This window comes from Tachypleus tridentatus, chromosome 10 (genome assembly GCF_004210375.1).
Source record: "Tachypleus tridentatus isolate NWPU-2018 chromosome 10, ASM421037v1, whole genome shotgun sequence".
In the NCBI taxonomy this organism is placed as follows: domain Eukaryota; kingdom Metazoa; phylum Arthropoda; class Merostomata; order Xiphosura; family Limulidae; genus Tachypleus; species Tachypleus tridentatus.
This window is the reverse complement of record NC_134834.1, coordinates 65,691,673-65,714,734: the sequence shown is the minus strand read 5'-3', so window position 1 is coordinate 65,714,734 and position 23,062 is coordinate 65,691,673. Positions and strand designations below refer to the sequence as shown.

Below are 23,062 nucleotides of genomic sequence, written 5' to 3'. Positions count from 1 at the left end.
ATTGGTAAAAGGGTAGCCCAAGAGTTGGCGGTGGGTGGTGATGACTAGCTGCCTTCCCTTTAGTCTTACGTTGCTAAATTACGGACGGCTAGCGCAGATAGCCCTCGAGTAGTTTTGTGCGAAATTCAAAACAAACTCTCTTTTGTTAAAAGTACGCACAGACAGATTCAGTTATTTTAGAACCCATTTTATATGGCGAATTATTCTTGTATATTCTGCTATTACAATACAATCTGCGATTATTATACTTTAAAACTGCCATTATAACAATTAACCACCGTTGTTGTAGCCAGAGATTTAAGTAATTATTTCTTTTTCGTCAGAGTCCATACAGGCATGTTCTACTACATTGAAACATCTTTTGATAAGATAAATTATTTTTCTTTATATCGATTATTACAATACAAGTTGTGATAGTCACTTTGAAATCACCTGTTACTGCTAAACTCATACACAATTTAACTTCACTTTTCCACTTTTAATTTCACTTTCACTAACTTAACTTTCTCGCATTAACCTGATTGCCTATATATATATATATACTTAGAACTTTCCACATACCACGGCACACTATGATGTAAAAATACTGAATTAAAGCAACAAGAAAATTGCAAAAGGTTCGAATAACATGACGTAAATTTACAACTGAACTACGCAACAAATGATTCGTAAACGTGTTTTTCTTATAGCTAAGCCACAAAGGGCTATCTGCTCGGCCCACCGAGGGGAATCGAACCCCTGATTTTAGCGTTGTAAATCCGGAGACATACCGCTGTACTAGCGGGGGGCAATTCGTAAACAGTTACGTAAGCAAACTTGCCGTAACTATAGCTTCCAAAAATAACTTACTTTAATGATTACACTACATAAAATAAATAACACTAATATTAAACAGTCGTGTATATCTAACAATATAATCTGTACCAATCTGACATCAATATTTCTCCAAAACAAAATCTGGTGTAAAATTACTTTCAAGTATTCTTTCAGCAGTGTATGAGTAATTCACTCAAGTACGTTTTCTGCTGAAGCCTTTGTTAGATAACAATATATATTCATCTTTAAATATTGTAACCTTACAATAAAATAAAAGTTGTTACCTCTGTATCTGTCATAATGAATGTGTGGTAAAAAACACAAAAGCCCAGTAAACTGATCTCATCAGAAATGGAATTTCTTCTCTTTCTTGGTGTTGTATTATGTGTTAAACATTATATGTCATGGATAAAACGTATAATTCCTGCACACAGAAGCGCATACAGGGAGATGTATTAAATGTTTGCGACAAAAAGATATTTGACGTGAAGCGTACTACAAGAAGGTTCTTCAATGGGACAGTGGTAAGTCTTCGTATTTACAATCTTAAAATCAGGGTTTCGATTCCCTTTGGTGGACACAGCAGATAGCGCGATGTGGCTTTGATATAAGAAATCACATATACATTACAAGAAGACAAGAGTAATATATTTGAACCTATATCATCTAGGTATTTCTTGTGTGCAGAATACTACACTGGAATGCATTTTATATCAACACAAAGTGTACAGATTCCCCGTTGGTTATATAATACTAGTATCAACTACTTATGTAAAGCCTTTTATAAATAGTTTTTAGTCACAAATTTGAGGTAGAAAACAATTAGAAATTAAGTATTCTTTCACAAAAACTATGGTCTAAAACAAGGTTAACCTCCAGAAATCACTTTCACATCACTACTGACCTTTTATAGATTATACTGACTTCAATTTTCCCTTAGTCACATTCTGTAAAAGCAGTATTTCATCCATTTCTTCTGTAGTCACAAACATCTGACTGTTAAAAAAATAAAATCTTACGTGCTGAGATTCTTCGAAGAATATAATTACATGCACGTCAGAATAACTGTATCAATTTAATAACTGAGACCAAGCAATATTGGTAAATAAAAATGTGACGTAAAATTCATATCAGTTCAAATATAAAAAAAACAACAACAATAATCTAACTTGAAAACAAATGCTCTCAAAACTATCAACAATATCCTTTTACTTGCTAACTGTCAATGAAGATATCCTGTACTATGTCAAGCAGTCGTCAGTTTCTTATCAAGAATAACTTGCACGGTAAACGTGTTTTCTTTCGAATGCTGCCTGATTTTCAGTTACAAGTATGTTTGATTTTGATGAAACAGCTCTGGTCCATTTAAATTTCTCAGAGCAAGCTCGCCGCATAAACTGATAATGTAATGTACGTAGGTTTCTGATTACCAATTAAACATAATAATAATAAAAATTATATTCTTTAGTTTGTTTATAAATAACTAAACAACGTCTCTCAAAAACGTATAGCATGAGATAACCAGCTGGTGGGAATGAGTTAGGACAAAAAAACAAACAACTAAGGGTAAACTTAGGACCATTGGACGCTAAAGCGATACACAGTTTATTTCAAGAAATGCTATAAATCATTGAAATTCTATTCAGATTAACGTAGTTTTATGAATACTAAAAATGGTTCGTGTTAATTCGATAAAAACAGCATCTAGATACGAGCCAAGTATGTAGAAATTAACATATATTTCTGTTATTTCTTCTAGTGTAGATTTTTGTTTTCGGTGTACGATATACTATGGACGTCACATTTACCTGTAAGCATTCGCTAAATTTTCCTGTACTAATAAGAAACATGGTTGTTATGGCAACATATGAGATTTCTTTGATGAAAGCTATCTTGAATTCGATTAGAAAGCTTATATAAAAGAATATTAAAATCAAAGTGTTATATAGTATTGAAACAAATCATCATCCGTTTCGCACAGAAGTCGGCATCGTATTAAAGAAATGACGTTTTATTAACCATGTGGAACAAAACTAAAATATATCATACTCTCAATATGACTTGGATGTCTGATTATTTCCCAAACGCGCACAAATCCCATATTATATTTGAAAACTCTACATATAATATTTCTACGCACAAGAACAAAGTTGAAGTTTGAGTATAGATTATAAGCAAACTGCTGAAAATATCAAACTATTGGAACTATACCACGTAATGCCTCCCGCTAGTACAGCGGTATGTCTACGGATTTACAACGCTAAAATCAGGGGTTCGATTCCCCTCGGTGAGCTGAGCAGATAGCCCGATGTGGCTTTACTATAAGAAAAACACACATACCATGTAATTAAGTTTCCGTTAGAAAAGGAAATAAATAAACAAACAATAAACCTGCAAATCGTTAACATATGTATTATAGATTTATATAATGTTATAAAATAAAGTTATTACAGACTTATTTGTGTGTATACCTATAAGCAACACAATGAAAAATGTGAGAATCAGAAAATAATTTTATTGACTGCGTTATGATATAAAACTCTCAAAATACGAGAACAATGCAATCATACTGATACTTAGAATATGTATATACAAATTTACAACTAATTCCAACCTACCGAAATAATCATATATATATACATAAACAAAAAGGATTAGTGTAAAGTTGTGAAGAAGGCGCGTGCAGGTGAAACAGACTTTCTTATAAGCTATTCAAATACTGCTCAAAAAAGTTGAAGGTGCAGTGTAAATTCTCACATTGGCGTCACGAATGAACGTATTTCTGATTGTGCTGTGTATGTAGATTAAAATGTTTTTATCCAGAAGAGAAGAAAGTTTTTATAGAGAACAGTTCCACCTTGTGTTTTTACTCAATGTGAATGTTTTGATATGCTATCTTAACAGCTCTCTAACTTCCTGATGACTATTACACTTCTGGTCGTATCAGTGCAAAAAGCTGAAGTTGTAGTCCTCCCGATTATTTTGAACATGCACAGGTGATTTGGGATGCACAATGATAAGCAGAATGAGGGTGTGCGGATGTTTTTTTTTTGTTACACTTTACAAATGCCAAAAGAACTGTTTTGCACAAGTTTATGTACTTCACAATAGAATTCTCTGGATAAGGGAAAGAGTATTTGGTTCAGCAGTACTGTTGTTAGAAAAACACGTAGGCTCAAGAAGTCTTGATAGAAATTAAATAGAAACCCTATAACTCTAGCGCTTTCGAAAGCGCTCGAGTTATAGGTTTATATTTAATTTCTGGTTGAACAGTACTGTTGGAAGTTTGCGATAAGAACATACACCACAAACTAGAGACAGGAATACCAACTGGATATGCCATTCCTACCCCGTTGAATGCGATGGTGATAGACGTTATACGATGGCAGCGCGCATGTCATTTAAAAGATGAAAGCAATGTACTCATGTTTTTAAGTTTTACATCCAGTATTGCTTAAGACAACAAACAAATTCGCATAGTTTCAATTAAAAATGGCCTAGGCTAGAATGAGGTTCAATATTCAATCCAAAGAAAAGCAGGAGTCTGTAATTCATACTCTTCAGAATCAAAAAGGTGCACTTTACGATTGCAGGAAAAGATGTTTAATATTCTGTGCATATGCTGGCAGCCTTTCAAGAGCTTTGGATAATGGTATCAGCTCACAGAAGTGTTGAAAAGCGATATAAACTTTAAGATAGGATTAGAATCAGTTGAAGCCACTGATTGTCCTGGACGATATAAGCTATGGTATTGTCAGAAATTGCGTAATGCTTTAGCATGACTTGGGAAAGAAGGAAATGTATGTAAGGAAGTAAAATATATCGATAGTTGATAAAATCAGAGAAGTTGTTTCACAAAATTCGGGAATGTTGGTGAGTAAGTGGTAAAAATGATTTAACTGAGATGAAGGATTAGGTGAACACTGTTGATGTGTGATAGTGAAAAATACTTCACAGTAGTTACTTCGAACGGCCTACAGACGTTGGAACAGAAATACCTTTGCTATCGGTCATCCATGTGTTTAAAACCCGATATCCACTTAAAGATACTGTTTACTGGAGCATGTGAAGACTGTAGCAATTTGACTGCTGTTTTAGTGTTCATGTTTAACTGATACCAATCTGCAGAAGAGTATCTTATTTGCAAATGTCCACTAATAGCAACATACAAAAACACATTTCAAAATCATCCACTGATAACAACCTAGTGAGAGAGCCCGGCATGGCCAGGTGGTTAAGGCACTCGACTGTTAATATGAAAGTCACGGGTTCGAATCCCGGTTACATCAAACATGCTCGCCCTTTCAGTCGTGGGGGTGTTATAATGTGACGATCAATCCCACTATTCGTTGGTAAAAGAGTAGCCCAAGAGTTGGTGGTGATGACTAGCTGCCTTCCCTATAGTCTTACACTGCTAAATTAGGGACGGCTAGCGAAGATAGCCCTCATGTAGCTTTGTGAAAAATTCAAAACAAGCCAAACTAACCAAATGAGAAACGTATACACACAAAAAACCTCCCACTGATGCCAACCTACAGAAAACAATGTATATATATATATATATTATAACCATACTATTTAAAGGGAAAACAAAACTCACTGAAATTAAAGCTCACAAAGTCCCACATCTATATCACCCTTCACTGTCTGCAGACAGTTGTGGGAAGGTGACTGCTCTCCCAAGTTAAAATAAGAATAAGAAAAAGATAAAAATAAAAAATAAGGCACTACCATATGGGGGTAAGGAAAAGGAAACTTACCTATTGAAGTTAGCATTCTGCCCCCAATATGGTAGAGGCACTAATTAACACAACATTAAACCATATCAGTATACTAAGTCTACTGTGACTGTTGTGCTTTTATATGCGGCTCAAGGCGTACATCCGCATAAAATAGTGCCAAGTTCTTAGTGCCTTTCGTTTTCGTGAAAAAATAAAACAGAGAGGTTAGTATAAAAAGAGATTAAAGAAAGAAGTAAGAACTAAATTGAAGAGGAGTTTTGATGTCAAATTCTTATTGATACAGCGTTACCCAATATCGCCATAAAAAAACTGTAGTACTGTGACTGAAGTGGCATTTAAACACGGGTTTCCGCCTCTACTATTTAAATTTCCATTCAAAAAAGCAAGTTTTATGAACAGTCACGTTCTTCAGGAAAGAAAAATCCGAATGGGAAGCAATATAATGTTACACTGACTTCAGATTTATGTTAAAATACACACAGCAGCCGAATAATATGTCAGATAAACTTTGCATAACAACACGTTCATTCTGTTCTGGATATCTAGACATAAAACATGAGGTGTTTGTTAAAAAAAATAGCACACTATGTACTTTACATATTACTTATGCATGTTGTGTAGATATTATATAACTACACAAAACTATCAAGTACAAAATTTGGTACACAACAGTTTGCTACGAAACTTTTTGTCTATGGAGTTTTATAACATTGCAGAAAGTTTTTTTGTATCTTACCTTAACCACCCTTTAACATAATTTACTACAATAGATATAAAACAATATGACAAAACCTATTATGTGGATATCATTTAGGTTGTTGTTTTTTTCTAAACATATTAGGGCCTGGCATGGCCTAGCGCGTTAAGGCGTGCGCTTCGTAATCTGAGGGTCGCGGGTTCGCGCCCGAATCGCACCAAACATGCTCGCCCTCCCAGCTGTGGGGGCGTTATAATGTGACAGTCAATCCCACTTTTCGTTGGTATAAAAGTAGCCCAAGAGTTGGCGGTGAGTGGTGATGACTAGTTGCCTTCCCTCTAGTCTTACACTGCTAAATTAAGGACGGCTAGCACAGATAGCCCTCGAGTAGCTTTGTGCGAAATTCCAAAACAAACATCTAAACATATCTGTTAAGTTTAATAGTTTTGGCTACATTATATCTCATGAGTGTTGGTGTTGAGGTTGCTAGTGACAATTAATTAATATAGAGCTCTGATTAACTATCTGCAGAATTGTTTTTTTTTAATTTCACGTAAAGCTACACTAATTTAGCAGTGTAAGACTACAGGGAAGGCAACTAGTCATCACCACCCACCGCCAACTCTTGGACTACACTTTTACCAAAAAATAGTGGGATTGACCGTAACGTTATAACGCCCCCACGGCTGAAAGGGCGAGCATGTTTGGTGTAACTGGGATTCCAACCCTCGACCCTCAGATTAAGAGTCGAGCGCCTTAGTCACCTGGCCCTGCCGGGCCCTCTCACTTGGTTGGCATCAGTGAATGCTTTTAAATATGTGTTTTTGTATGTTGGTATTAGTATACTTTTGTAAATAATATATTCTTCTGTGGATTGGTATCAGTTAAACAAGAACACTAAAACAGCAGTCAAACTGTTACAGTTTTCACATATTCCAGTAAGTCCCCCGTTGGTTCAGTGGTAAGTCTACGGATTTAAAACGCTAAAATCAGGGGCTCGATTTTCCTCGGTGGACTCAGCAGATAGCCCAATGTGGCTTTACTATAAAAAAAAAAACACACAAAACATATTCCAGTAAAATTATATATTAAACGTTTTTATTGGATTCTGATGCCATTGTTTTATCTTTTTCGCAAAAAGCACAAATAAACAATTCATAATGTTTCCATACTTGAAGTAGTTTATTTATTTTTCAGTTTTATTTACAACAGTATAAGAGAACGTTGCTCAATCAAGTCTATTCTCACTTTAAAAATTTTATGCTTTAATTCTTCTCGTGAAACTTGACATTTTTAATGTGAAGTTCTTTATAAGTCTATCAACAGTAACGATTTATGCAGACCTAATAAGGTAGAAACGTTGCTAAAGAGATTTAATTTTTTTTAAATTTAAAACACGGAAGTTTGACAACTTTGACATTTTGTTAAAAAGATACACACACATGTATATATAGTGTTTGTGCTTTTCTTATAGTAAACCCACATCAGGCCATCTGCTGAGTCCTTCGAGGGGAATATAGCTTTGTAAATCCGGAGAGTTATCGCTGTACTAGCGGGGTACACACTTAGAGACTACAACTAATTCTATTTTTATTAACAATATACACACACACACACCAGGATCTAATTTTATTTTGATGAAAAAAATAATAAAATAAAACAATTTTTTTCAAGAAATAAAACCTTTTGTCATAATTAATTTAAAATAATTAAATTAAATAAATAAAAGCATATATATATATACACATATAAAATGTCATAATACAGGTTTCGTAGCTTCAAGAATACCCTTCACTTTCCAAAGTAAGACACCATTTTCTGAGGCTACATAACAATGACAAAACTTCCCGTATTTATTTACCTTAAAGCTTTACATACATATGTTTCAAACTTCCTATGTATGTTAAAATAAATAACACTTAGTTGTTTAAAATTTGTTAACAATGTAGTTTTCGTAAGAATACCAGAACGAAAATATTTGGAAGACAAGTTTCTTATAAGATATAGTACTTTCAACGATACATGTATTTATTGTTTGCCTACAAGAATTACAAGCTAATATATAAATAACATGACATGATTTACAACTAAATCAAGAAGTTATGAAAAATAGTTCCTCTTCCCCCATAGTAGGGCCTACAGTATACAGTATGTAATATAACCTTTCCTATAAATATAACAATTTCATTCATTACAGGAAAAGATTTGCCGCTGAGCCGGTGCGAAAGGGGACCTTAAAGTAGAGAAATAAATCAAAGAAATTTGAAGCCTTATAACTCTAGAAAGTGCGTTTTGATACTCATGGTGGGCACAGCAAAAATATCCCATTGTGTAGGTTTGCGCTTAATGTCGACAAACTGATTTAAGATAGTATGTACATTTCTGTATTGTCTTATTGTTAATATGGTTTGTATACTTGTGACTTTCAAAGTTTTTTTTTCCGAAATTCTTTCCTTTTTTGAATATTATTAAGTTTAAATTAAGGACGATGGGTAATTTGGAAAGGAATATTTTTTTGTTATTTTATGTTATTTTTTCAGTTATTGTTAATTTTCTATTTAAAGGCAGCTAAGCTAACAACCTTTATCTATTACATTTCTTAAGATAAGATTTTTACTCTTTCAATCTTTGTTGTTGTTGAACTTCTACGATAAGAAGAAAAAATGAAACTCTTTAAGCGTGACTAAGTGGGATATTTAATTCATTATGTCCAAGGTGGTTACTTTTAAAATCTAAATAGTGCTGTGATTAGTAGTCTTGTAATATAAATCCGTTTTAGACTTATCGTCATCTTTTTGTTTATATATTCTTATATCTAGAAAAGATAATCTAAATTTCTCATTTCAAAAGTAAACTCAATATTAGGGTTAATTTGTTTTATATTATCAAAAATAATCTCAAAAACCAAAAATCTGTGCCATAATAAAAGGTAATGATAATAAAATATTTTCCAGTTGTGCTTTCTCACAATATGGTGCTGTTCTCAGTTACAGTTCAAGAGATTTGTTAAGAAATGTGATACCTTTATAAACAAAGTAACAATAATCTACAATAAGACTTAAACCTTAAAATAATAATTATCATAAAAAGAAAAATTGAACAAAATTACCTCGTTCTTAATTACCCATTTTATGATTTGAATTTCGCGCAAAGCTACACGTGGGCTATCTGCGCTAGCCGTCCCTAATGTAACATTGAAAGACTAAAGGAAAGGCAGCTAATCATTAAAACTCACCGCCAACTCTTTGGCTACTTTTTACTAACAAATAATGCGTTTGACCTCATAATATAGCACGCCTAAGGCTGAAAGGATGAGCATGTTTTGTGGGACAGAGATTCGAGCCCACAACCCTCAGACTGCGGGGCGAGCGCCTCTAACCCTGAATTACAGTCCTCGATTTAATGATCTCCAGAAAATTGGATAGAATTTCGTACACAACTTTAAACGCCACGTTTAAAAACAATCTTATTATACTATCAATAAGACAACCTTCCAAAAAATGTTTGCACTATCTTAAGTCACGGAAATAAATCAAAGAAATTTGTCAATCCACCTTATTCAGTAATAAGCTAAACTTCCGCATTTGTAGTTATATTACACACATACAGTAAAAATACTAGATGTACTTCCACAGAGTTTCTGAAAGTGTCCTGTTTCAAAAGTAAATAAATCTAAAATTAAGAGTAACAAATATTTTTATTTTTTGCTTTTGAAGTCCATATGTCATTCTGTGTTGTAGCCTACATTCTTTTCATCATTCATGACATGCGCACGTTTTACTAACGTCACGATAGTACAAATTGCAAAGTTAAGAGTCCCTTTTTATTGTCTACTGACTAACTGACTGTCAGAGAACACAATACTTGACAACAGTCAAGTGGTAGAAAACAGGCGATTCATTCAAACGTTTGACACCTTTTGGGGGAAATTATAAGTTTTAACGGGTAAAAGTATTTTTCATAAAATCCAGCCTAAGTTGTTAATTCATATAATCTTATTTATGTGATGCTTTGTGTTTCTTTGTAAATAAATATAATGGGGGAAACAAAAAAATGTTTAAGATTAAATGTACGCAAGTTTTACGTAAAAAATAAAAAGTCCATTGTTTCTTAATAAACATATTAATAAGTGTATTATGGCAAAATGTTAGGCATTACTAGAACCTTTTTCTGAAATACTTCTATTTTGTTATTCTGGTGAAAAAATATTTTTAATAAATTTAAACCACACTGAATGTTAGATTGTCTAATATGTAGAAAAACTTCTAATAATATTAAAACTTTAAAGTCAAAAGCGAGAGAAAATTTGTCATTCTTATAAAAAACGTCTTACTTCGGAAACTGACGAGAATCCTTGTAAATACGAAACGGATATTTATGGTTTTATATATCTTTGTTTTATTTATTTATTCGAGCCTAGCATAACCTCATAGGTAGGCAGCTCGACTCACAATCTTCGAGTTGTAGGTTAGAAACCTTTTTAACAAACATGCTACCCCTTTCAGTCGAGAGGCGTTATAATGCCACGGTCAGTCCCTTTTTAGTTAGTAAACGAAAAGCGCAATGTATGGCAGTTGGTGTTGTGAGTAGTTATCGTCCTCCTAGTTTATCACTTTTAAATTACAAAGGCCCGCGAATTTAAACTTCATTTAAAAATAATATTCATTTATTTCCTATTAGGTAAGGATTTTGTTACAAATCGGGAAGAAAAAAAACTCTAATTCAAATCAAATTATTGTTTTGTTTGCAACAATGAATTTTTTTTTATTATGATGTTTGAGTTCTAGAACGATCGGTGACTCTCACGTCGCGATTGGTCTAGAAAAATCTTTAGCTAGTGGTTGTCAACATTTTAAGTGTAACAAAATGTGACCCGATTTCAGTGAAAATGATTCACTTATATAAAAGTACATATGACTTTTTGTGAAAGGATTTGACGTGATGAAGACAAATGGATATCAATTTCGGATTAAGCGTACAGAAATTATCGTAGCATATGTAAACATTTCAAGACAAGTAAATCATCGCAGGCCTGTGTTATGGGATATTAACGCAGATATCCCTCGAAAACGTTTACGTGAAATTCAACAAAATAACCAGAATTATTTGTTTTACATTTATCATAATAGAAGGTTTTAAACAATTTTAAACGTTTTCATTTTATTTCATGGTATATACACAAATATGAGAATGTTTATATATAAATATATATACACACAATTAAGAGACATTTTCATATAAAAAGAAAGAAAAGCGTTGGTTTATATATCTACTTACCACCATTGAATGTCATTTGTAATAATTTTAAAAGGGTAGAGGTTTGGAGGCTTTCCAAAAGTATTTTGACATGACCACGTGGTTAGGGCACTCGACTCGCAATCTGAGAGTTGCGGGTTCGAATTCTTGTCCAATTAAACATGCTTGCCCTTTCAGCCATTGAGGTGTTATAATGTGATTATCAAGTTCGTTTGTAAAAGAGTAGTCAAATATTAGTGATGACCAGCTGCTGAATCAGGGACGGGTAGCCCAGATAGCCCTCCTGTAGCTTTGTGCGAAATTTCAAGCTTACAAAAGTGGAAATAAGTTTGTTCATTTCTACTGCAAGATTATTTTTAGACCTAAATATTAAGACGGTTGCCTTACTTAACATCGTTTAAGAACATTTTGTAATACTTATTGAAAAGGTTAGAGGTTGCGAGACTTAAAAATGTATAAATGTAGGTTGGTTTATTTCTATTACAAAGCTTTATTACTTTTAAAGATCAGGACTGACTGCTTTCTACAACTGACTCCAGATAGCGCAAGGCAATAAGAGTTGAGACGTTGTGAGTTTAAAGGCTCAGCCTTAACCATTGGTTCTTCCTGGCTGCTAACTAGTTCGACATCTGTGTTTGTATCACATCTGATACACTGAATATCCCCAACGCTTTTGGAAACTATCATCACAGCCTTTTTGCATTGTGACTTAATGGTTTGTGTGTGTTTTTCTGGTAGCAAAGCCATATCGGGCTATCTGCTGTGTTCACCGAGGGGAATCGAACCCCTTATTTTTTAGCGTTGTAAATCCGAAGACTTACCGCTATCACAGTGGTAAACGATTTACTGGTAATAATAACTAGTGATAGACAATTTGTTTTTAGACTCACTGTGAAAGTTTTGGGTTTAATTTGTCTTAATTTCATTATCTTTATGTTGTGCTAATTTGATCATCTATTTGTCATTAATATAATTTACGATACTAAAACTACTGATATATATATATATACTTGAGATTATTCCTATAAATGATAAAAGGATTAAGAAATAAATATGGCTATTAACACATGAGACTTAATAAATTTATATAGTTCTCTCTAATAACGAGAATGGATAACATTTCAATTTCAACACACGTAAATTTTCTACCACTAATATGAAAGAGTTGACTCATACCCTTAGTTAATATTCCCAGAATTATTCCAAAATTTTCATCGTGTTTTACAGACCCGAGAGTTGTCAAGTGGTTAGCATACGTCGTGGCCCTGATGATCTATAATTCGTTTCCTGTTCCCCCAAAAATACGATGCGCACTTTGAAGACACGGGTGATTTACTTTAATGGAATGAAATTCTATTATTTTATTATAACAGCCCATGAATTTGCGATGAATGATGTTAACTATCTGCCTTTCCTTTAGGCTACTAGCTCAGAATTAGGGACGCTTTGTTTTAAATTTCGCGCAAAGCTACACGAGGGCTATCTGCGTTAGCCGCACTTAATTTAACAGTGTAAGACTAGGGGAAGGCAGCTAGTCATCACCACCCACCGCCAATTCTTGGGCTACTCTTTTACCAACAAATAATGAGATTGACTGTCACGTTATAACGCTCCACGGCTGAAAGGGCGAGCATATTTGGTGTGAGGGGATTCGAACCCGCCTCCTTCGGATTACGAGTCGAGTGCCTTAATCCCCTCGCCATGCTGGGTTCATAAAGGACGGCTAACGCAAACCACTCTTACGTAATTTTGCGCGAAGTTCGGATTCAAACAAACAAAAAGGACAACAGCGCAATAGCGATACGGCTTCAACAATTCTTTTTCGTTTTTATTAATTTCTGAAGCATAGTTATACGCTTTAACACGTTGGCTGCCAAGCCTATTTTACCGATATTTTCCAGGATACCATTAGTCATTTTACAATTACTTTTTTTAGGAAGAGTGTTTATGTAGCCGTTGTGACCCAGCCAATAAGTAACCCTTTAAAAAAAATACAGCTCGACTCACTGGTGGGTCGTGTGGGTCTTACTGGAAGACTATCACGACCCACCAGTGGGTTGTGTGGGAACCAAAGTGTTAAAGAATCTTATAACTCAGAGTATTCTAATCCATAGAAAGTGGAAGAAATAACATAAAAAATTGAGAGGAAATTATTATGGGTTAATAAAGTCGACCAAAGCAAGAGATCTGTGATGAAGTTTTCTCCTATTGCCTTCCACAAGGCCTGAATGCTCCTTTTGGTTTTACCAGTTTTTATGTCAAACAATTGTAATGAAATGTCAAACTTGTTTAACAACAAACATTTTTATTTCTACTTGTTTGTCTGAAAATTTTGAACTCAATTTCTCTCGCAGATATATGGCCATCATGCATCCATTGAAACCCCGAATGTCCCGAGTAACAACTCTAAACATCACTCTGTGGATATGGGTTGCTAGCAGTATCTTATCTCTGCCATATATACTTTATTCTACAACCATGAAAGAAGAGTATTCAAACGGAGATTACCGAGTTATTTGTTACATGGTTTGGCCAGACGGACCCACCACGCAAAGTTACACTGAGTATATGTAAGTCTAGAAGATTAGATACGTGATTACATCATATTCAATGTTGACTCATACTGCATTCGCTCAAACATTTTTTGTTACATATTTAACCCTAAAGTGTTTAAAATATTTAAGAGAATATTGACGGAAAACCTTGGTACAAACAGTCGTTATAGTATTGTTGTTTAGTTTAAATGGGGGAACTGCTTTAACAGAGTTAACCCAGAAATAACCTTACGGTACCTTATCATGTCTGGCAGATTAGAAAACTTATCCGATTGAGTACGAATTGTGGGCCTTTCAAGATTAGTTTTTTTTCTGTGATATTTTTATAGTAAATGTGAACTTTGACCTACAATACCTTTAAAAGAAAATAAATAACTGAATAACAAAACATCTCTTGTTTTCTTTTTTATTATTTTCTGTACTTTGGTAGTAATTTCACTGTTCGTTTTTCTTTTCACTCATATTTCCTATAACTGTATTAATCATTTATCTGATTTGCTTTGATTTATTTTCATACCAATAATTTACTTCTTTCAATTCATTTATTTATCAAATTTTTTTTCATTTGCGTCTTCCAATATTGTCCTTTCTAGCCCTTAATGAGCTTTACTCCAAACTGTTATTTTCCAATTCATTACTTCCTCATTCATCTCTCCCCATCTGACGTCCTCGCTAGATATTAACCCTGACATTTCCCATTCACCCCCTGCAGTTTATTTTACTTTTTTTAACCTTGTTTGTAGTTTACCATGTTTTGCATGAGTTGTTTACTCTTTCCATAGTTAATTCTATTCAAGATCAAATATTCGTGGGCTAGAGAAGGTGAAAAGACACTTTGAACACCTAAAACACTGTTAAGCTTAAAGTAAAGAAGTTAACTTGTGTTTACCAGAGATATCTAAGGACTACCCTTCATTTCCGAATGCTGCCTTTCTGCTGATTATATATGTACTCTGCTCTATCCGTCTTGTCTTTATTTAAGCCTTTAGTGGATGGTAGAATACCAGATATGAGTAATCTATTCATATTCTTTAGTGATGAAAAAAATTTCATCATCATTTAACTCTTTGTCTTTTTTATCCTGATGTTGTTTCACATTTATAAAACGTAATTACGAGAAACCAACCTGTCTCGTAACCTAATTTTAAGTGATCTGGTGCTAACAAGTGAATAAAAAAACAAATCAAGCATAATGTTGGATTATCAACTCTTATGTATTCAAATACAAAACATTAAAAGTTAAGTTTCGACATTTAAGTTAAATTCCAAGGGTAGAGATAAAGAATGTTTATATTTATTCTTTCTTTTCATATGTAATAATAGTTTTTACTGAATAAAATCGAAAGAAAAGTAGGCCCGGCATGGACAGGTGGGTTAAGTCGTTCGACTCGTAATCCGAGGGCTGCGGGTTCGAATCTGCACCACACCAAACATGCTCTCTCTTTCAGCCGTGGGGGCATTATAATATGACGGTCAATTCCCCTATTCGATGGTGAAAAGAGTAGCCCAAGAGTTGGAGGTGGGTGGTGATGACTAGCTTTCTTACACTGCTAAATTAGGGACGGCTAGCGCAGATAGCTAGCTTTGCGCGAAATTCAAAAAATAACAAATAATGAAAGAAATGTAACAGCAATTTTACACAGTTTGAAAGATGTTGATGGATTTATTTCGAATTTTATTTTGCTATATACATATCGACAAAAATCAAATTATTTAATAAAATCGTACTTATGTTTTAATCTGGAGTTTTTCCGCTTACGTCCCTCGCTGGTATAGCAATAAATCTACGGATTTACAACGCTAAAATCAGGGGTTCAATTCCTCTAGGTGGACTATGCAGATAACTCAATGTGGCTCTGCTATAAGAAAAAAAAACACAAAAATTTTCCGCTTACGTATACGGACGTAAAGTTTACCAGACATGTCTGCTTAAAATTCCAACAGTATACAATACTATTTCCAAAAACAAACATATTTAACAAGAACAGGCTTAAAGGACATCATATGCTAAGTTTGGCCATTTAAAATTCTATGAAATAGCATGCAATGCTTCCAGGGATTTAGAAAATACTTTACGTGAACAGGCGAAACGTAATGAATTCCTTTTTCGACGTCTCGAATGTTAAGAGTAATAGATTAATCATTAGAAAGAGCCATTTGGAAAAGTGGATGAGAGTAGAATGGAGGAGTAACAGTCCAATAGAGATTGTTGATGGAGCTTGCATGTTCTAGAAGAATAAGGTTTACATACGTAGACAAACGTCTTCAGCACTGTAATACCCTTTTACGGATAATGATAATAAAATTCAAATAGCAACATGCATACACCAGCAAGGTAAACGTTTAGACTAAAAATAGATAATTTTCCATTTATCTACCCTCAAACATCTTAATGTAAGTATACGTGTCACACAAATCACTGTAAAACAGATTCAAAACTATGTATCATTCAAATATGATAAACTATGAAACAAATTCATAACTGTCTATGTTTCACATACAGTCCACTGTAAATCAAGTTCATAATAGTCTATGCGTCATATACTATTCATCCTGCAACAGATTCATAAATATATGTGTATGTGACACACTAACCACCACAGAACAAATTCATTACTGTCTGTCCTACGATTTACTGTGGAATAGACCCAACCAAAACTATGTGCGTATCACACGATCCACATTAGAACAACTCCATAACTGTGTATGCGTCACATAAGATCCACTGTAAAACAAATTCATAACACTATGTTTCACACAACCCATGTAGGACACAATTCAAGACATAAATGTGTGTCACACTAACTACTTTGTGGTAAATGTAAAACTGTGTCACACATAACCTTCTGCAAAACTATTCACAATACTATGTGTGTCATACACGACCTACGATATCTTTATGTGTAAAATAAGCTTTCCTTGTTAGACAGAATACATAATTCAAATTTCTCTCACACATTTCTATGCGAAATTGCAGTAACAATTGTGAGAATTATATAAATGTAATGTACATTTTAATACCTCAAAAATACAGTGTCTACCCAACCACTGTTTCTCTTGTTTATTGACACAAATTATGCAACACTAATGGTCACTAAAGTTAAACGACAATTTACATTTCGTCTGATTTCTGTTGTTTTCTCCTAGTTATAACGTAGTAATTCTGGTCCTGGCCTATATCTTACCCATCACATCAATGACATTTACCTATTTCCGGGTTGGACAGGAACTCTGGGGTAGTCAAAGTATCGGAGAGTGTACAGCCACACAGATGGAAGCCATCAAATCAAAGAGAAAGGTAAGCTCATAAAACTATTTAGTTATACAGTTTGGAGTTTGATTCTCTATTTTAAGGTACCACGTAAACCAGAGAGGCTATGCTAGTATTATACTGTATTAAAATCGATCGACTTTAAAATGCACGACTTATTTTAACTACCAATCCATTGTGGCATTGGAGCTGTTTTTGTTTCCTAGTTGACTGTATATAGTACAGAAATAAAATAGAGTAAGTTAGATAAAGAACGACCTATATGGGCCATTAATGAAATTAACTACGAACTGAGAATTTTAATTCGGTTGTAAATCAAATTAATTATTATTTAGAAAATTTTCAAAATTATGCTTGATTTTCAAGGTTCAGTGAGGACATTGTAATAAATAAGGTCAGTTCTCAGTCCAAATTACAGTGGAAATATTTTAATAAATAAGACTAGAATCTCAATTAAAGCTCAGTGATATAATTATAATTAACACCGCAGGAATCTCGGTTCAAATTACGTGGAAATTATTGTAATGAATGCGATTGCTATCTCAGTCCACTGTGACAAGTATATTTTACATGACACATTCAGTAGAAGCAAAAGAAGTAAAGGTGCACAATAATAGTGTTATAAAATGTTTTACATCACATTTCCATGATATGTATATATGTGTGTGCGTGTGTGTGATTGGTCAATGTTTCACTTTTCAAAGATCGTAAAGATGATGATCGTTGTGGTGTTTATCTTTGCCGTGTGTTGGCTTCCTTACCATATCTATCCTCTTCTGGCACACCACCACAGAGAAATCATCAGCTACAGGAATGTCCAGCATATCTACCTTGGTATCTATTGGTTGGCCATGTCTAACTCAATGTACAACCCTATTATTTACTGCTGGATGAACAGTAGGTAAGAAACGTAACTCTATCACCTATCGCACTCATTTCTAATTTGCCAGGAACCGCTAAATTCGATTAAATGCTCTGTGAGTTTATCTCTATACAGAATATGGGGTTCTTTTCACGGATACTGTAAGAATGTTGTGATAAATACGGTTAGTATCTTAGTCCAACTAGCGGTACGAATATGGTTATTTTGTGCTTTCTTTGAAACATGCTTTACTTTTTTAATGTGATTTTATTTTGTTTGAGCACAGAGCCACAAAATGTAATAACTACGCTCTGTTCAGCGTAGAAAACTAGTCCCTGGTTTTTGGAGTTGTAAGTATGTAAACTTACATCTGATTCATCGGGAAACTAATTTTATTTCAAAAGATATAAATGCTTCAATTTTTTACTAAAATGTCATTCGCTTAGCAGATGCATAAATTTGAATTTGTAATAAAAATTTTTAATAGGCAAGTTTTAATTTCTTTTTCACAAATTAATATTTAATTTTCATTTCAATAAAAGTTTTCGAGGAATATTATACTACCACAGTATTTTCAAAATATATTAATAAAATAAAAAAACAACTATATTTGAAATGTTACAAGAGTTAGACGTTTTTGAGTTTTATGTTCCAAGTTAGGTTGTATATAATTAAGATCTTTGATGTTTCATTTAATATTTATACTTTTTATTAAGAACAAAAGTTATAAAATTAAAAAAAAAAATGTTTCTTAATTTCGCTCAAAGCTACACGAGGGCTATCTGCGCGTCAGCTCTAGGGCTACTCTTTTACCAACGAATAGTGGGATTGACCATCACAAAATAACGCTTCCGTGGCTGAAAAAGCAAGCATGTTCGTTGTGACGGGGATTCGAACCTGAGACCTTCAGATTACAAGCCGAACTCCCTAATCATTTGGTCATGCAGGACCTTTTTACCCTTGCCATGCAACGTTATACAAGATCGAACGAATCATGTTCTCATACTGCTGATTTCTTTATATTATGCACATATAATAATTAAAATATTGTATTTGACGGTTGTTTTTTCAAAGTTTGCTGAGAAAGGCTTACATGTATGATCTAGAGACATAGGCATTGTCTTTCCCATATTTACATTTTAATTTCTGCACCTTTACTAACGTCACAGATATAATAATTTCGCAACAATTTTACAATTGGTCCATTTCACATTTTGTAAGCCAGGCTCAATTATTAAGACTGAAATGGTACGATTGAAAAAAAAAAAAAAAAGAGTACTGATTTCACTTAACGCCGTGATACGTAGTCTAAGTAAAGTGGCTTCAGATTTCTTTTGCTGATTAAAAATTATGTAACATGCCAAAATTTACACGGACCATATTCTTCGTTACACATACATAAAGCGTCATTCAGTAACATAGAATTCTACAACCAAAACTAAAATACTAGTTAGTGCTGCCGAATTACAAGTAACATTTTTTTTCTTACCCACACAAGAAAATTTATCAGATTTTGTTCTTTTGCTTATTTGAAGCTGAAAACTCTAATTTCATCTTAAAAAAACCAATTTGTTTCATTTATTTACCCGTAAATAAATGACTACGTTTCGTGAACAACCCCTAAAACAACAATTACGGTGTTAAAAAGGGTAAGAACTGGACAGTTTGTAAAAGTATTATTATTTTTTCGCCCGGCGACTTTTGTAGAATCAAACGTTTTCGCATTCAAACAATAGCCTAAGTATTAAATGTCAAAGCAAGCCTTTCTACTCTTTGGTCAAAATATGTATTCATGTTATTCACGCCTTGTTAAAATCAAATTTGTCAACTCAAACACATATGAAATAACGGTAGTGATATGCTATGTTTTAAAATAAACAGAATATCCTCACACGATGTCGTTAAATTACGCGTGTAATAAAGTATATTAATTATACATAAATATCTGAATGGAATACAACGTTACTGCAGCATAAGTAAAGAGAAAAAAATGTAAGGCAAAGTAGAGTAACTCATTATACTAATATATAATGAATATTTTAAATATGTCCTTAAATATTTTACCCTTACATATTATACTGAGTTGTCACTCTCGGTTATAATTTTTTATTTCCTCTACATTTCTTATTATTTTTACAAATTCCATATTTTATTTATTCAAATAAGTAGCCTACCAAAACTGTTGAATGTAGCTTTTAATTCACAAAAAACTGATATGTTTTTAAGAACTGCCAGGGGCTCTAGAGCAAACTTCTTACTGTAGCGAATCGTCATTTTTATTATTGTTACACAAATGCATTTTATGTTATATTTTGTAAACATATACGTCCTATTCTAAAAGAAGTGCATGCGCAAATGAATTAAAACTATACGAAACAGACAAGTTCGTGAGCAGACATAACGGTGAATACTTCCTAACAAGGGATTGGCATGGCCTAGTGACAAGAGCGCTTGACTAATAACCAGCGTGTTGCGGATCGAAACAAGTATCCAAACATGTTTGCTCTTTCAGCCATGGACACATTATAATATTATGGTTAATTGTACTATATTCTGAGGAAAGAGTAATCCAAAGTTATCGAACGTTTTAACTCAGATAAATTCTTTTTGAGTTAGCAGTAAAGTTGGGTAAAGCGTAAAAAAAATGTAAAAATTTCTACAGTTGTTTGTTGGCAGTTTTGCAGATAATTTTAATATAATTTGGGCTAGGCGTTACCTAGTAATTAGTGTGCTAGGGTGAGAATCCAAAAGACCAGGGCCAAACGTGGTTAATAGTTAGCGTGCAAGTCTGGAGGAGGGGTTCCAAGGTTCACGTCGCGTTGAAGTAAAAATAAATCAAACTTCAAACTTTGAGGGAATGGGTATGTTACATTCAGTCCGCCAAGAGTCAACGAAGATGATGTTTGTTTGTGAAATTCTCGCAAAGCTAAACGAGGGCTATCTGCGCTAGCCGTCCCTAACTTTGCAATGTAACAAACACTAAAGCAGTGGTTCCCAACCAGGGGTGCGAGATGACATTTATGTTGGCCATCTTCACTTTTATTCTTAAATAAATAATTACTGTGAGGGGTGCGAGAACATATTAATTTTTTTTAGGGGTGCGGGGCATAAAAAAGGTTGGGAACCACTGCACTAAAGGGAAGGCAGCGAGTCATCACCTCCAACTCTTGGTGTACTATTTTTTCAACGGATAGTGAAATTGACCGTCATCTTATAACGCGCCCAAGGCTGAAAAGATGAACATGTTTTGTGGGACAAAGATTTGAACCTACGACCCTCAGAATGCGGGTCGAGCGCCCCTAACTCTGAATCACAGTCCTCGATTTAATGATGTCCAAAATATATTGAATATAATTTCGTACACAACTATAAAAGCCACGTTTAAAAACAATCTTATTATACTATCAATAAGACAACTCCAAAAAATGTTTGTATTATCTTAAGTTATGAAAATAAATCAAAATCTGTCAGTCCATCTTATTTAGTAATAGGCCAAACTTCTGCATTTGTGATTATATTTTATTTTTTGCTTTTAAAGTCCATATGTCATTCTGTGTTGTAGCCTACAGAGTGCATAATTCTTTTCATCATCCATGACATGCGCACGTTTTACTGACAAGTGGCAAAGTAGGCGGTGGGTGCAGCTGATTAGTTGTCCTTTTCATGGCCAACATTTCTAAATTAGAGACAGCTCTGCTTCAATCTTGGAGTCTCTGGCCTCACATTCTAGCTCATGTGTCACATACGATGAAGTACCAAATATATACTGAGTGTTAGTAAATTCAAAATGAACCAAATATGTAGATGCTAATCATAACACCGTAGCACCAAAGGCGACACGTTACTAAAACAACACGTACAGTTTGTTCAAATAAATTGTATACAAGTAAACCCACATTTGGACTTCCAGTAAAAAATTCGAAACGAACCAATTAAATATATATTGCATATATAGCGACACACCGCCACATTAACACTTACAATTTCTTCAGATAAAGCGTGTACAAGAAAACTCATATTTGAATTTCCAAGTACCGAATTTTCTTCTGGAGTACATGACTGTAATTTAAGTGAACTTATGAAAAGAAAAGCATCGTAGTTGTTCTCAACGCTTTCTGTGAAGTTTAATTAAAGATAATGAAACGCCCACAAATTCGATCGCCAACCTCCAAAGTAACCTAATCCCTGTTACATGATTCCTGATCCTTCTTACGTGATTTATTATATTTCGGATTAACAAAATTCAATGCAAACTCATGTCATCTGATGTAAAAATGAATAACCTGAAATGGGAAGCTCAAACTGTAAGAACTTCTTGAAGATTTATTTGCATGAATGCATGTCGCTATTACCTTGAAATGATGTCTACAGTTAAAAAGCTTTCTGGATTTTCAAGTTAACAGGTTAACAATTCTGAACTTAAAGTGAATCAAACAGAATGAGAGCAGCATAACAGCAACTTTTTTAGGTGTTAGAGAAAAGAAAAGTGATAATTAAATATTAAAACCTATATCATACATGTTGGATGAAATATCTGTTTTTTGTATTATTACTGTTGAACAAATATCTCCTTCCAATTTGATCAATACCCTCACTCAACACAAACTTCATATTGACACGTTACAAAATGATGGGATATAATGTCTGTGTGATGAATTAGCATTGTTTAGTTTATATGAACAAAAAGTTGGACAATTTGGCTACCTGCCCTATACCACCTGCAAAGATTTAAGCGAAGAGAAGGGTCTTGTTAATTTGTAATAATTTAATACTTAATTATTTTAATCGGTAACAATTCAATCAGAAGTTTGCTTGTAATTTCGCGCAAAGCTACACGAGTACTATCTGCGCTAACCGCCCCTA

General features: G+C 33.7%; 1 protein-coding gene and 1 long non-coding RNA gene across 4 annotated transcripts in view; one reads left to right on the top strand and one right to left on the bottom strand.

The window, feature by feature from the left end:
- LOC143229472 (uncharacterized) overlaps positions 1–23,062 on the bottom strand; it is a 108,314-nt gene that overhangs the window by 21,362 nt on the left and 63,890 nt on the right. For all 3 annotated transcript variants that reach the window (XR_013015897.1, XR_013015898.1, XR_013015899.1), the window contains exon 4: positions 1,721–1,812. This is a non-coding gene — a long non-coding RNA (uncharacterized LOC143229472). The remainder of the gene's footprint in view (positions 1–1,720; positions 1,813–23,062) is intronic.
- Positions 1–23,062, top strand: part of LOC143229471 (tachykinin-like peptides receptor 99D) — a 165,395-nt gene that overhangs the window by 131,309 nt on the left and 11,024 nt on the right. The window contains exons 3-5 of the mRNA XM_076461838.1: positions 13,866–14,081; positions 17,214–17,364; positions 18,042–18,238. Coding sequence (XP_076317953.1) covers positions 13,866–14,081; positions 17,214–17,364; positions 18,042–18,238 — 564 coding nt within the window. The remainder of the gene's footprint in view (positions 1–13,865; positions 14,082–17,213; positions 17,365–18,041; positions 18,239–23,062) is intronic.